Genomic DNA, 15,922 nt, shown 5'->3' with positions numbered 1-15,922 from the left:
ATGTGGCAGAGTTTCTTGTTTATGCACGCCTTTCAATATATTTGTATAGATGGAGTAGATCACGGCCAACGCAGCTTCACATTATGGGATTTTGAACACCAAATTTGCATTTTCTAGTTTAAGAAATAATCTTTCTAGCACAATATGGGTAAGATTTTCATATAATTGGGCTATATATTTAATGACAAAAAGTTCCTTAAAACATGAATGCCCCATCCTATCATTAACATTGATAGACAAAACTCATATACATTACCCAATTTGAAAGCCCACATCATGTTCCTTTCTCTTCCTATCGCGATGTATGTGTTGGCCAATTGTGACAATGAATAGATGTAACTAGAAAAAGAACGTTTGAGAAGAGGCGAGTTACCATTATGTATTGCTCAACACGGTGGGATAGACGTATTTTATCATGGCTTTTCAAAATGACCGTTACATAACGGCACGAGTGATTTTCAGCTCCATCCACGCTCTCCCTCGTTAGAAACAAATATGAAAAAATTGGTACTAGGAGGTGTTTTAGGGAAAAATGTAACAAAAGGGGCTCAAACAATACCGGATTTTCTTGTAAAATATTCATATAGTGCCAACTCTTAGAAAATATTGTATTTGTTTTAAAAAGTGTTTAATTGGTACTAAAAAGTGTTTAATTGACATCAAATATTGTTCTTTTTGTACTAAAAAATATATCAATAATAGTTCGAGTTAGTCTTGTGTGGACATGATCCACAATAATATTATTGTGTACAAAACCACTTATTTATCAAAGTGACCCTTTTTCCATATAGTAACTTTTTTTTCAAAATCTTAAGTTATATTATACCGTTAATATCTACCATAGTGACTGTTTTTTTTTTAATGTAGTCACTCTTTCTAACATAGTTTATCATGATAAAATTTTGATTTTGTGACATAATAACCTTTTTTTCACATGGTTAAACTTCACAAATTATATATATTCATCTTTTATATCTAATTTTTTTATATATATTGACCTTTTTTTTTCCATAAATCACATGAATTAGCATTAGGCCCACACTAATTTAGTGTGGACCATGTCCATATAAGTTTTTTATTAGAAGTGCGCAAACGATATCCAATTGCTTTGTAAAAACACCAAAATGCCGACGTTGTAATCTACAATTGAACCCCAACAGTTGGAGGCCAATCCCTTCATATATCCTACACCCCTTACTAGAAACTTATTAAATTTGTTGCGTGTCCAAGCATAACAAAAAGTTAATATCCTGAAGTGAGTAGAACTGTAGAAGGAGATGCCTACCAATTATAAATGTTGTATCATATCACAATGTTGTATACAAAAGTTCATCCTTTTTGTTATCAGCAAAAGAACATTTATATGAATTATGAATTAGGAATTTCTCGAAGTAGCGGGGCATAATTATTGCATATCTTTAAAGGTCATTTTCCTATTGCTAAGAATTGATACCCACTAGAGTTTCCTTTATATCCAGCAAAAACGAGAGGAGAGGGGTAGAAGTAGTACACACACAAAGTAGACACAGAAAGAGACAGGTACTGTAGATGGAAGAAACAGATAATGCGAATAATGCCATGGAAAACAAGGATAGCTCTTCAGAGCAACACAAACTCTCCCTGCTGAGATCCTTTGTTGAATCTAGTGATTCCTCTTCTAAGGTTCTGCCTTCCTAATTCTGTTATATTTTTCAGTACATCCCGCCGCCGGCTTTGGCTAATTCCAATCGCGGTGGAACAATATTTGTTCCGATCACATAAGAAAGCACATTCAATTTCTCATGTAGCATTTTTAAGTTTTTATACTAACATTTGCCATTTTTAGAACAGCATTAATACTTTCTCATACAATAATACTGTTTCATTGAACTGTATCAAGTTCTTTTATCTTTTTAGAGAGAAAGAGAAAAAAGCATACTTCTTCAAGAATGCCATGGATTGAACAAAATTTGTTCAGCCACATTGAAACTAGGGAATCTCCACCCTAGTATGGTTTGTTCCATGATGTCAAGTGATAAGGAGCCTTCCTAGTTCCTACTACTAAGCAGTAGGCAAACAATAATTCCAAATTATACGTTGATGATTTTCAGAAAACCAAACACAGCAAAACTAACTTCAAAAAGTGTTCACCAAATGGAGGTTTTATTTTCCCTAAATGCAAGACAACTTAATGATGATCATATATTGATCTTCCCTTAGTTGTAACTTTGAGCATAACCCCTCTTACAACTATATAACCTCTTAAATACTTCCATTAACCATAGTTCGAAAATGTGGTTTCGGTCACGATTGCGATAACGGTCACAGTGATGAGGGAACGGGGATGATGCGGTTGTCGTACTGCCAAATATCGGCTTAGACCATGAGATATCTCCAGAACTTGCCTAAAATGCGTTTTTTACACCTTTATAATGCGAGTAATATGGGTTCGATGGATTTGAAAACCTTTACGACACAAGTGATACGATACGATGCGGCCTTGTTTTGACACCATGCAATTAACTTGTAAATATAATTCTAAATCGATCTAGTTATTTGTATTGAAAGATATACCATGATGTACCACGTAGAGATGGTTTTTTCATGGTATACATCATTTTTTTTGTAACACTATATAAGGTTTATTCCATATTTTTCCCATGAGCTATAAGAAGTGCCAATACCAGACTGCCAGCAAATTAGTAGGTGCATACGTCCGTATAGTGAGGAGCACGATGAACATCAAGCAATATGTTATGAACATAAAGACCAATACCAATGAACATACATTAACAGAGTTGTACATATGTTCATTTGGCTTGTTAGCCATGTACATGTGCGCACCTTCCTCATCATACGGACGTGTGCACCATCTATGGATTGCAGACTACCGAAACAATAAAAACTACATGTTCCTTCTTCTACTTGGTGTTTGGTGGCCAGTAAGTGTAGTTGGATTAGCTGAATTTTCCTCCACCAACCCTATAACATGAAATTCTCTCTCTCCTTAAACCCTCCTACCATCTACTTCACCATTCCTTGGGAACACCACTCATAAGCTCGCTCAAATGAACTTGGATGGCAACATCCTTTGATCATATGTCCACAATCAACAGCTCAAAATCAAGCGGGCCTAATTTCAGGATATGAATATGATAGGTAACAGAAAGTGGAAGTGCTTGAAGCTTTAGATGATGAATTGTATGAGATTGTATATGTAAATCTTGATCATGCTCCAGCCTACAAAGTTGCCTGATCTGCCTTCATTGACTACCATCCTCAACTAGGTCATTTTTTGTTCAAAATTTTGTTTACAAATGCAGCTATACTGTAAAAAAGGTAAGTTGGTCTTTTATATTTTTAAATATCATTAAATTTACGTGCGATTAGCACCTGTGCTTCCAAACTCATATTCTTTACGCAGTACAAAAGAGTGATTCCTTAGCTAAGACCAAATAAGACTAGGGGAAGCACGCCGCCTTTGTCTTATGAGTCCAATAGGAGCATTTCCGTAGCTTTACTTTGGGTGGTAACTAGAACTCATGGAACTTTCTGACGTACACATCAGGATGTAGATGACTTGACGTTGAGAAGATTCTTAAGAGCCCGTGACCTAAACGTAGACAAGGCAGGTGCCATGTTCTTGAAGTATCAGAAGTGGAAGAAGAATTTTTTGCCAGAAGGTCATGTCTCAGAGGCAGAGATACAGGATGAACTTTCCCAAAACAAATTTTTTATAGGAGGTGAAGACAAGAAAGGACGCCCTATTTTTGTTGTGTTTGCAGTTCGACACTACAAAAATACTAAACCAGGGGGTTTTGATGAGTTCAAGCGTGCGTCTCTTGCTAGATGGCTGTGTTAATCTTTGAGCTGCACTTATCTCCAAAAATGTTTTCTACTCTAATCATACTTCTCTCGTGGGGGTTCTTTGCAGGTCTGGTTGTGTATACTCTTGACAAGTTATGCTCAAGGTTCGTTTTTATGTTACACTCAACAACTTCGCTTTTCCAGATAAATATGTTTGTTTGAAAATGCATAAGTTTCCCAAATAGCAATAAGGCTCATAAACTTGGATCACCCCAGAACCCTGCCTAGTCCGTACAGCGAGTTTTAGATAATGGTGGTTGCTGTGATTAAGTAGGTCACCAACAGAAGTTTTTATATGATAATCAGGATGCCCCCTGGACAGGAGAAGTTTCTTGCTATAGGAGATCTTCAAGGATGGGGATACTCCAACAGTGACATCCGAGGATATCTTGAGTTTCTCTCTATCTTGCAGGTAAATGCAGTTTCGGCTCTGCTTCTGCATCTGGACTAATGGTCAATAACATCACGCCTATTGATTATCACATCTTAAGAGAGATCAGAGGAAGGATAAGAGTACGGCATGACTCATTGTTATTCAATTCCTTGAGTTCGTGTTGATGCCCTGTTGACTACAAATTACTTGCAGATTTACATAAATTCCTGGAGTTCTAATTGCCAAAATAAAAGAGAAAGGAACAAGATGTACGTTGGGGTTTGTATTAACGGGTGTTTTTGCAGGACTGCTACCCAGAAAGACTAGGGAAGCTGTTCATAGTGCATGCACCAAAAATATTTATGGCAGTGTGGAAGATTATCTACCCCTTCATTGACGACAACACTAAGACTAAAGTGAGTGTTTCGAAGCTCATTAACAATTAGGACGAGAGCATGACTTACATGACAGGATTCATCTTTGACACTTGGGCAGATAGAATTTGTAGACATGCAACAGTTGAGATCAAGCTTGCTGGAAGAGATGGATGAGAGCCAACTCCCAGAAGTGTATGGAGGCAAACTGTCACTAGTGCCCATTCAAGATGGCTGAAGATACTTTAGCACTATCGATTTCCGGACGCCCTACCAGAACCTTCAAGAGATCTCTGTGATTCTACCACTGTGATCACTCCCCTTTACGATCCCGAGACAAGTGTGTATTCTTTGGATATGCAGGCAGACTGGCAGAAGATCCAGATGCCCTGTAACTATTGTTAAATTATAAAAATGCAATGATTGTATGTACAATGATAGCAATAATGTACTTGCATGCCATGCTCATGTGCTTAAACATCACCAGAAATGCAGAAAACAAAAAGTTGATAATTCTAAACAGACATATTCTAAATCTTAACTGATTGAATTGCAATTCTAAGTTTCAAATAAACTCCCAAAGCGAAAAGTATCCATATTCCACATTCATTAAGTTTCAATCGACCTGTATATCATGATTGTCTTAAGAGTCCTCCTAAAACCAGAAAGAAACAATTGACATGACATCCAGATAAGGCTCTCCACCAAACCATGAACAAGAAACCCAAATGAATCTGCATTCAGCGCTAGTGTTCAATAATGAAAGATAAGGTTATCTCCCCCCCGACTTGCCCTGTTTGAAGCTTGATAAAAAAAACATGATTTTGAGGAAGTTTGGAATGGGGGACTTATCACACAGAACATGTTCCATAATGAATTGTCTAATTGTTCAGCTCGACAATCTTTTATGAAAATTTTCCACAATTTTGGCAGCAAAACAAAGTGCCAAATTGTCCAAACCATGTTGCAGTGTCGAAGATCTAACACGGGTACTTCTGGTAATCAAGAGTTCGAGTAAGTAGTGACATAGGTTGAGTTTCATTTTGAAAGCAGTATAGACCATTCGAAGGTTCTGAGGCAATCACAATCTTGCAGAGCAATATATCCTCTTTCCTCCCTCTCTCTTTTTCTCTTAATTCTCTCTGAGACTCTTCTTCTTCCTTTCTTCTGCACTCTATTCTCTGGTGAGTTTTGCCCAGGTATCCACTTCATTACAAGGCCACTCAAAATTATAAAGGCAATTACATCGCCCATGAAACATTTGGTCATATTAGACAAAGATTATGGGCAAGAACCCACTATAGAGTCCCTGCACCTACTGTAGCTAATGCTAAACTGCAGGTTCTGAGGCAATCACAATCTGGATGAGCAATAAATCTTCGAGTTACTTATAAGGTTCAAAGTTCTTTCCTATGACCCAGGCTCCCACCCAAAATCTATGAGGCAGTAGGGAACATTTTCAACCCCTTTATAAGTTGAAAAAATATGACCAAGGTGATGGTAGTAAACCATTTTGGTCAGCCCACACCCACAACATCATTTTACAATGCAGTCAGCAGCTTCTTCACCCCTTTCTCAAAGTTATAGCAATAAATGCTACAAAACCTTTTCTCTTCTTTGAACGGGGGGCGGGGGATGAGGCTAGGAGTGGGGGGTATATGTAGCACATCAACAGATAGAATGAGAAGTAGAACTTACATGACATGATGCCATCTGTTTCGATAAAATAATTTATTTACTGTGTAGATAGTATTCGTCGAGGACCGCAACCTGAAATCAACCTTGCTAGAAGATTTTGAAGAGGCCCAGCTCCCAAAGATAAATGGAAAAGCAAACTGCCGCTGATACCATAATAATTAGCATATTGGAGCCAGATAGATGAACATCAGGAAGCGAGTTTTCAAATAGGTGAATGTGTTTTCACCACCATAGATATTCCCTTAGAAGTTAGAATGGTCCAACATGAATAATAATTCTCTGCTCTTGCAGCATACCCTTTGTAGCTGTCACAATATGGTATAACAGGCTCTTAGTGGCTGTGAGGATGCCTATCATGCAGTTACATGAAGACTCATGCTCTAAGCATCCCAGAAAAGACTAAAAAGTCTGTTGGTTCTTAAGTGAGATGGCATTCTCAATCAAATTCACGCTAGCCAGAGTTCCTGGCTCGGCGAAGTCTATTTATCACATTGTATGCCATGATTAATTAAAAACCTCTTTAAAGAAGCAACTGTAAGCAACCCTGGTAACTGAAGTCCCTTCTCCTTCCATTCCAATTTAGTATAGGCAATTCCGAAGGGATGCAAAGATTATAAACTGAGATTTGGGCTTCAATATCCATTCAAAAATGGCAAAGAATTCAGAGTGAAATCTTTCGTACTCTATAACATTGTAACTCAGGGAATGCACCAGATGGAGATATGGTTCTCTCGCCCTGCCACCTCCCATCCTGGAACCCAACCCACCAAAGATTCGGAACCACAATCATGATTGTTGTCAACCAAATTCCATATTTCCATTTCGGAAAGTTGTCAGGTCCTCACTCAAATTCAAAGATCCTACTCTTGCTTCCATGAATATAGCAAAATAATGGCGACAACTAAGAACGCCAGTTAAATATTAACAACCAAAAAGGATACTAGAGACTCCTTCTACACCACCATCTCGCTGAAAAACCTTATAAAAGTTAGGAGCAGATATCTCAACCAAAAAGTTGGATCGGGACCATTTTAGGATAGTGCTGGCCCAACAGCGTACCAAATGAGGAAGTCGCACAGGTAGGACCGTAGGACATGCATCTGTTTGGGAATTTCTATGGAGCATCAGCATCGGACCACCTACATAAGGCGCAACTCAGAAACCCACATATAAATATAGATAATGGATAAATTATTTCTAGTTCCACACTTTTGTATGTAAGGAAAGATTACAAGATACTGCATAAAACCAATCAATTTAGCCGATGTGGAACAGTAGAAGCAACCAAAGCAATTTGTCCATCAACGAAGTACACAAGCAGTCAATTCAAGATTAAGACTACTAATTGGGGGAGGAGCTATTATTAGCAACATGGCAGCTGAAAATGTGTAAGATTGACTAACAAAGCACCCGCAGAAAAGAAGAGCTGAAAGCTAAAATGATAGTACCTAGTCACCTATAAAATGAAAAAAAATAAAGGAGGCAAAAGGGACAAGATAGAACACAAGCTTCATAGATATAACAAAATAGCTAGAACATAGGTGAAGACACATGGGACAGCTGAAAAGGAAAGGAGTATAGCCATTGATAGTGAATCCTCTTGACTATAGTCAAAAATCAAAATGGTCCAACAAGACTACAAGACACCTGACCAAAAAAGGCACTTTGATCTTTTGTGAGAATAAGAGCAAGAAGTGCACACGTACTAGATCCAATTCCCAATATGAACTAATAACCAACCATATACCATTGTTAGTAATGATACTTTATCTCATTACTCTCTAAGTCATACATATACCATGAGAGATGAATGATGATGGGCTAAAATTAGTTATACATCGTTTACGTGAATTCTTGAGAAGCGAAAGATAATCTAGAGTGTAGATTGTTATAGCTAGTTATCCAGTCCTATAAATGAAAAAGATTGTCGTTACATGAGCTACCGTGATTCCCGTTATTTTAACGGTTTAACCTGCACAAACAAGTGCCTCAGGATTTTCATACTATTGGTACAGCAAACTGGCTAAGAAACATACACAAAGGAAATAAAAAAGTAAACAGCACAAATACTATGTAAGCTTATAAATCCTGAGTGGAACAAAATCTTGGAAGTATATTAAAATTTAATTTCCTGTAAGCTTCACTTCCTGAGTGCAGAACTTTGAAAGTATAACTAAGTTCTCTGAGACTTAAAGATGCATAACTCTTCCTCAACACTGAACATCTGATGAAACGAAAGGGGGCGGGTAAAAAGGCACAACCAACAGTTATCAGCGGTAGAGGATTACCTTTTTATCCAAACTTGAAGCAGATGAACTTGCAATTCTGTTATCCATTTTCTTCACTCTAGCTTAAGCTGCTTTATCAACTATATAATCCACTTCTGTCAGCCCTCATATACAAGATACATACAAGTCTTTGCTACGCAATAGCCTTTTCTTTGAGAAATCTCATATGCGTCAACTCACCAATAATCTCCACAAGAACAAGAGCCAGCATCAAACTTGTGAAAACGGACACGATCTCGAACAATGATCACCCTTGTCAAGACCCTTGAGACTATTTTAAAAAAAGAATGACAGTCAAAGCAAGTCCGTAAGTTCTTTGAGATTCGAATTTCTGTTCTTGGACTAGTTTTAAGGAGTCCAAAAGCTAATGCTAATTTTTCACTGTGGAATTTCAAACTCTCCTCTTTTTCTTCCTCTAAGACATCCATCAAAACCAACTCTGTTACAGGAACAAAACCCTCTAACTTGGCTCTTTTGCTCAATCGATTCAGAATCTTCTCTATCGCCTCTGTTTCAGGGTGTGCCTGACTACCTGCCTTAAATTGGTGTATGATCCCTGCCAACTCAATCCAACTTTTGCCATGATCCTTGCGGATTCCCTTCCTTTTCATACTTTCTCTCATATTTGCAGAGCTAGTCCACCTGTTTAAGGAACAATATGTATTTGACAACAGAACACAGTCCCCACCATCTAGAGAGGATATATTTGTAATCACAACTTCACCTAAAGCTGCATTTCTATAGGTTCTACAGGCACTGAGAAGTGTCTTCCATATCACCACATCAGGTTGCATTGGCATTGCTTTAATAGTGGCATAAGCTTCATCTAGATGTCCGGCACGACCTAAGAGATCTACCATGGCCCCATAATGCTCAAGTTCTGGCTCTATAGAGTATTGTCTCTTCATAACCTCAAAATATTTCTGTCCCACATTAACTAAACCACAATGACTACACGCAGTTAAGATTCCAAGAAATGTTATACTGTCCGGAAATATATGATTTTCCTCCATTTTATAGAATACTGAAATAGCATCAACAGCAAGTCCGTGACTTGCAAGACCAGTAATCATCGCATTCCAAACACACACACGACTGCTTCTGCAACCATCAAAAATTTCTTTTGCTATTTCAATTTTCCCACATTTTGCAAACATGTCTATAATTGCAGACAGCAAAATGTCATTCAATGCAATTTTCTTCCGGATCAAAAGATCATATATCCATAAAGCATGATCGAACACTCCAAGCCGTGCACACCCAGCAATAACAGAAGAAAATGTAAACACGTCTGGCTCAATATCCACTAAACACATATCCTTGAACAATCCTAACGCGTCCACAAATCGAGAATTTTTTACAAAGCCACCAATCAACGAGTTCCACGAAACAACATCTCTTATAGACATGTTAAGAAATACCCTTTTGGCACCATCAACATCTCCATTTTTCATAAACATTGAGATCATTATATTGCCAGTGATAAGATCAATATTCCAACATGAAGGTTCTTCTAAGAGGCAATGGGTAAGATCAAGATTCCCACAATTAATCAAAGTCTGCAACAGGCGAGATACAAGCGAAGAATCCATGCCAAATCCTAATTTGACAATCTTGGCCTGGGTTTTAAATACTAATTTCAAATCCGACGAGGTTTTACAATCATCAAGAACACATTTAAGCATTTGAGGATCTGAAAAAAATGCCATATTCAGCTTGTCATGGCAATGCCTCCACTTCAAAATGTTCTTCCTATTCGCTTTTTGCACAATTTTCAATGCATATATTAAACATCAATATCTTTAATTATGTATAAGTAAAATTATGGACAGGTGAAACCTTAAAACTATGTTGAGAAGAATCTAACATGACATTCCAAAAGCAAAGTGTTACAGTTTTGGCTCAACAATCGAGATATTCTAAACACGAAGAACAAAAAGAAACAGACGAACAATACCCATCTAAACAAAAAGGAAAAGGGTATTATAGTTCATCTTCAGTTGAATAAACTGCAATTAAACAGTCATATGAAGCAATAAACATATTTGAAGTAATCCTTTTCCTATAAATTTTATAATCATTTTGTCTCAATCTTCTTCAGTCATTAGAAACCCTGGATTGCCGTTAATGGGAATTAAAAGATAACTACAGAATCAATCAATGAGTAAATAAAAGAAAGCAGTAAATATTGAAAATGCAGCATCAAAGAAATGAAACCGAATTTTAGAATTGATTGAATAAAAAAAGTAATTGCAGGGAAAAAGAGGACCTGTTGTTGTGGCAGCGGAAGGAAGGGTTGCAAAGTAGGATGAAAAGGGAAGAGAAAAGCAAATCCTAGTGTTCCGGAGTTGCGTCAACATTGTGTAATCACTAATGTTGCTACTTCTGTCTGAACTCAAGACACGAAGCTCTAGTCTGTAGTATGTACAACAGACTTGAAGCTCTTTTTTTTTTGGTGAAAAAGAGGGCAAAAAAACCCAATACAAAGAACACAGACTTGAAGCTCTAGTCTAGCACTTGGCACCAAATATGTGGCAAATATGTCACCTTTGAAGAAACATATATAGCCGGTTGAGTTCACCTTATTTTGAGTAATTATGAGAAAAAATGATTCTAATAATGTCTAATAAGTTTTAATTAGTTCAGTTTAGTAGAAATAAGGTATGATATTTTCATAAAATTAGGTCTAATTAGTTCATATAAGTCTAAAAAATTAAAGAGTAATAAGGTCTAATAAGTTTATACTATTTCTGTTGTGTGAAGTCAAATGAGAGAGAGAGTAAAAAGTGAGTTCACTTGATTTTTTTTACTTCTTTTTACTTTTTTTAGTGAGAAGAGCGAATGTGACGATGAGGTCATTCAGGAGTTTGATCATGCTACTACAACCCAATTGTATTAAATGATGATGAATATGATGGAGAGTATGGTAGCAAGAGCTACACTAGCCTAGAGGTTATCATGAGCCATGTGTTAAAAGTAGGCATTCCTGATAGCGACGATGAGGTCATTCAGGAGTTTGATCATGCTAGAGGGCAGACCCGAGAGGACATTTACCATGTTGTTTTGAGGGTTGATAGTGATTCTAAGTCAGAAGATGATGAGCCTCAACCTAAGAGGATTCGAATATATACTGGAACTAGAATTCATATTGCTTCTACTATGACAGTGAGGACAATGAAGACTCTGAAGATGAGATGATCACTCCAGAAAAGTACAAGGAAAATAAGAATAGGAGTGATAATGTAACTCATAGACTATTTATGTATGTTCTAAGATTAGTTGTTGAATAAGTAGCCAAGCTACAATGGTTTAAATTTCTTTCTTTAGTATCTTTATCTTGTTAAGGAATAGTTTGGTTATTATGGATTAGAATGATGCATCCACATAATAGTATTAGTTGTTTCTGTAGTTTCTGAATTAGCATAAATAAGATACTCATGAAGGAACTAAATCTCATTCATCAGCTCATGTTGCATTTACTTCCCGTTTTACTTATTTATCAGTCACATCTTAGAGAGTAGATAGTGGTGGTAGTGATCATATGTGCCATGATCTATAATTGTTTGAAAGCTATGACAAAATGACAATTCATTTTAAGAGTATTACCATTCTCAATGGTAAAATAATTTAAGTTACTCATATGGGCACAATTATACTACAACATAGTATTATTTTGGAGAAGGTTCTTTATGTGTTCGAGTTCAAATTCAACCTTGTCTCTATACTAAAGCTTTGCCATGACTTGAACTACACTGTCATTTTTACTAATGATACTTGCTATATACATGGTCCTTCAATAAGGCTAGTGCTTCTTGTAAGCTTTGACATAGCTTATAGTACTTGGATGCTTCTCTGATTACTCTAAGATCAACCAATTCTTCTATCACCTTGGCAAGTACAGTTGTACATAATGATTTTAGGAATTTTATAAAGATATTTTAATGATAAATTATATATATATATATGATCGGTTCCTTGAGGGAGCTGCTGAACCTGAAGCGCAATCCCCAGCTCTTCCAGAACCTAATACCGACTTACAACAAGTTATACAGTACTCTAATGGTAGTGTAAAACTTAGTTTTAATAGGAGCATCAGCTCTAGATATTCAGACCATTTCTCTGTTGAAAGCCTTCGACGGTCTTCTCATCTTCCTGCTATAAACAACATGCATTACAAACGACAAATCAGTTGTCCTAGAAACAATTATCCAGAAAGGCCAAGGTATTCTACCTTAGATTTACCTTCACCTTCCATCCAAAATGTAGAATATAGAACCCAAGTTCCACACCCAGTTTATGCTGAACGACAGTCTCCTCCAGACTCGCCCTCGGCCTCAGTTATAACTGAAAATATTGCTAATGAGCTAAATGTCCTTGAAAAGGACTTTGAGGTCAATAAAAAATTAGTTCATGAAGACTTTTACGCTAAACATAACCTTTATGACTTTTTCTCCTAGGATGGTTGGGAGCCCTGCTAGGAATTTTTCGTTCCAAAGGGTTGGTTAGAATCTTCCCTAAGCATTACCCTAGTGAGGAAGGTATTCTTATACCATTGAATATCACTAAGTTTCTTGCATCTAAGATTAGACAAAAGATTTGCGTTTTTATCTCTTAGATGGGAGGAATCTAGAAGTCAGGGATAGAATTCTCTTCTCCTTTTATATGCTCAATCTCAAATTCCAAAATGCTTAAGATAGATTGCCATCTGGCAAAAATATGTTTTGCAGTAATGTTTTAGACATCCTTTTTAAAAACAGCTTTAGCAGCTTGACAATCAACTCATAAAAGGAATTTTTTTTTTAGTAAATCAGATTGGAATTTGGTAATACAAAGGACAATTGACAACATTTCTTGTTTTATAGTAGAGTATTTTTTTGCTTATCATTCCAGTGTCTTGAGGTGAACCTAATAATATATTCTTTTCCATTATCAACTTGTTTTAAGATACCTCCATAACCATTGTCACTAGCATATGTTTCAACAATTTTAGCCAGATTAGGGTTTGCTGAACTAAGGTATGAAATTTCTAAAACACGGGTCTTTATCGTTTTAACAGTCTAGGTATGGATATCAGACCAAGGCGGTGGGTTTTTCTTTAGTCTATCATGGAGTGGTTTAGCAATTCTACAAAGATTTGGATATAAGTCTAAGACATAATTTAAGCTACCAAGAAATCTCTGAAGTTATGTTTTGTCTAGGATTTTATCAGGAAATTTGCTAGTGAATTGGAGAGATCTATCAATAGGGGTAATAGTTCCGCAGAACACCAAGTGACCTAGGAATCTAATTTTTGTTTGAAATAAAGAAATCTTTTTTGCCGAAACGACGAGACCATTTTTTTTAATGAGATAGAAAAAGGTCTTTAGATTTTTGAAATGCTGGTCAATCGTGCTTGAATAGACTAGCACATCATCAATGTAAACTATGCAAAATCTGAATAGGGGTTAAAAATATCATTCATTATCCTTTGATATTCAGAAGGAGCATTTTTAAGGCCGAAAGGCATCACATTCCATTTATATTGGCCAAAAGGAACAGTAAATACGGTTTTCTCCATCCTCTTCTCATGGTAGTAGTAGTAAAGCTAATAAGCTGGTTTAAAATGAAACCTCTACTATAGAAAACCTTGAACAAAGTATTGACATTTGGGAAATACCCAAAGTCAATAAAGACCAGATTTATAAAATGAGTAAATATAATATTTTAAAACATATTATATTATCAAAACTCAAGAACGAGATATCTATTTAACAAAGCCTATTGATACTAAAAAATTATTTGGAGAAAAAACCTTGCAAAAACATGTTGAAAAAGGGTAGCGTTACATCTATATAGGATTGGTTCAAGTAGGCTAAAAGCCTCTTACAAAAGAAGGATTGAATTCTTCAGTCCTTGTGGCTCTTACAGATGGACGATTCCAAGCTAGACTTTAATGATTCCTTATTAGACAATAGAGTCAAGCTTATGCATGGGTCCTGTCTCTTTTGATTGTTATCCAAATTTCAGTGTCTTTTTAAGTGATAAGAATATATTTTTGAGGTTTGTGGTGTCTTCTTTAGAGGTGAGGCATCTACCTTGTCCTCACCTATGGAGAAGGTAATTTGTCGCAACGGAGGGTGGTCAGCTTGAATAGTGCCATCTGGAGTATCCCAGACGGGTGTCCTTTTGTTGGTGTTGACAGGTTCTATGGATTTAAAAGGGTAATCAATGTTATGGTCGAAACTATAGACTTCAAACCAATCAAAAAATAAAATATGAGCTTTGTGTTGTATTAAAAAGTTGTAATAATTTTCTTGGATCTTTGCACGGATATCTAGAAAGTGCTCAAAAACCACGCTCTCTTTGAAAGGGGGAATGGTTCTCCAAAGAAAATTCAAAACTAGATGGTGGTCAAAGTTCAATGCACCACAATCTATTCTCGAACCAGCCATTAGAGAATGGCTAAAGAAAAATATTAACACAGGTGTCATGACATCAGGGGCAGAACAATCTCAGTTCCTAGCCCGAAAATCACAAGCAAATTCCTTACTTGCCTCTGCAAAAAAAACCCGAAGATTACGCACGGATCCTTCGACAACTAGCTAATAGTATGTATGAATCCTCCATAACTTCGGACAATGCTCTGATACCAGGATAAATGCCAAGGATCTGGGGTGTCAACAGATAATACAGAGAAACATTGAAAACATAAAACAATTAAAAGTAAGGCGGTTTATCCAGCCATTGTTTAATAGAAAAGACTTACAAATTGTCTTGAAATGAAATTTATACTACTAAAGAGAGTTACAAATTTTTTGTGGGTGAAGAGAGAGAGAGAGAGAGAGAGATTTTCTGAGGAGCTAACATAACCGTGTATTTTTCTTCCCCTTCAACTGAAGAAGAGTCCTCAACTTATACCCCGGGAAAAAAGAATCTATCACGTTGTTTTACTATGGATGAACAATTTGTCTTCTGCTTTATACTGTTCATAATTTTGTTTTGTTGAAACTTTAAATTGTTGATGAATAGTTTTGCAGCTTTTCATTGTTGAAGAATTTGTCTGTTGCTGTTCAAAAAAGCCAGTAAAGCTGTTGTTCTGTAGCATTTTGTCTGTTGTCGCGTAAACCCTGTTGCTGCTTTGGTGATAGTGAGAGAACTTTTTTTTAAAAGTTTGGAAACCAGTATCTTCTTAGAGAACCAATTTGGGTTTTTAGAACACTACTTTGTAATTGGTCTTCGATCTTTTGTAAATGGATTTTTTGTTTTAGATCATGCACATCACTTTGCTTTCGGTTAATAAGAGAATTTATCTCACTATTGTAAATAGAACTTGCTTTTATAATGTTGAGATTCCTAATTTTTGG

The 15,922-nt window shown here is 36.4% G+C and overlaps 2 protein-coding genes across 6 annotated transcripts; one reads left to right on the top strand and one right to left on the bottom strand.

The window, feature by feature from the left end:
- Positions 1-1,297: 1,297 nt before the first annotated feature.
- LOC104884119 (uncharacterized) lies at positions 1,298-5,213 on the top strand. Of its 2 annotated transcripts, none has more exons than XM_048644451.2 (6): positions 1,298-1,662; positions 3,548-3,812; positions 3,914-3,950; positions 4,153-4,258; positions 4,525-4,635; positions 4,719-5,213. In XM_048644451.2, the coding sequence occupies exons 1-6, from the start codon at positions 1,549-1,551 to the stop codon at positions 4,725-4,727; spliced, it is 642 nt and encodes a 213-aa protein (XP_048500408.1). In that variant the 5' UTR covers positions 1,298-1,548; the 3' UTR covers positions 4,728-5,213. The 2 variants fall into 2 exon arrangements, with proteins under 2 accessions (XP_048500408.1, XP_010667014.2); XM_010668712.4 differs by having other exon boundaries at positions 1,309-1,662; positions 4,715-5,213.
- On the bottom strand, positions 4,350-11,095 carry LOC104884120 (pentatricopeptide repeat-containing protein At5g50990). Of its 4 annotated transcripts, none has more exons than XM_010668714.3 (4): positions 10,849-11,095; positions 8,580-10,272; positions 6,292-7,430; positions 4,350-4,988 (listed from the first exon to the last, which is right to left on the bottom strand). In XM_010668714.3, the coding sequence occupies exons 1-2, from the start codon at positions 10,937-10,939 to the stop codon at positions 8,756-8,758; spliced, it is 1,608 nt and encodes a 535-aa protein (XP_010667016.2). In that variant the 5' UTR covers positions 10,940-11,095; the 3' UTR covers positions 4,350-4,988; positions 6,292-7,430; positions 8,580-8,755. The 4 variants fall into 4 exon arrangements, with proteins under 4 accessions (XP_010667016.2, XP_010667015.2, XP_019103068.2 ...); XM_010668713.3 differs by having other exon boundaries at positions 4,350-4,982; XM_019247523.2 differs by lacking the exon at positions 6,292-7,430.
- Positions 11,096-15,922: the final 4,827 nt, after the last annotated feature.

The sequence above is a fragment of the Beta vulgaris genome, chromosome 5 (assembly GCF_026745355.1).
Source record: "Beta vulgaris subsp. vulgaris cultivar EL10 chromosome 5, EL10.2, whole genome shotgun sequence".
NCBI lineage: Eukaryota > Viridiplantae > Streptophyta > Magnoliopsida > Caryophyllales > Amaranthaceae > Beta > Beta vulgaris.
This window is presented reverse-complemented; position numbering and strand designations above follow the sequence as displayed.

Excerpts from the sequence above, each read along its gene's own strand:
- LOC104884119 (XM_010668712.4), top strand. The coding sequence starts at position 1,549 with ATGGAAGAAACAGATAATGCGAATAATGCCATGGAAAACAAGGATAGC. Across the intron at positions 3,951-4,152 it reads CTTGACAAGTTATGCTCAAG|GATGCCCCCTGGACAGGAGA; the intron begins GTTCGTTTTTAT and ends TATGATAATCAG. Across the intron at positions 4,259-4,524 it reads AGTTTCTCTCTATCTTGCAG|GACTGCTACCCAGAAAGACT; the intron begins GTAAATGCAGTT and ends GTGTTTTTGCAG.
- LOC104884120 (XM_010668714.3), bottom strand. The coding sequence starts at position 10,939 with ATGTTGACGCAACTCCGGAACACTAGGATTTGCTTTTCTCTTCCCTTT. Across the intron at positions 10,273-10,848 it reads TTCCGCTGCCACAACAACAG|ATCCTCAAATGCTTAAATGT; the intron begins GTCCTCTTTTTC and ends CATTTTTTTCAG.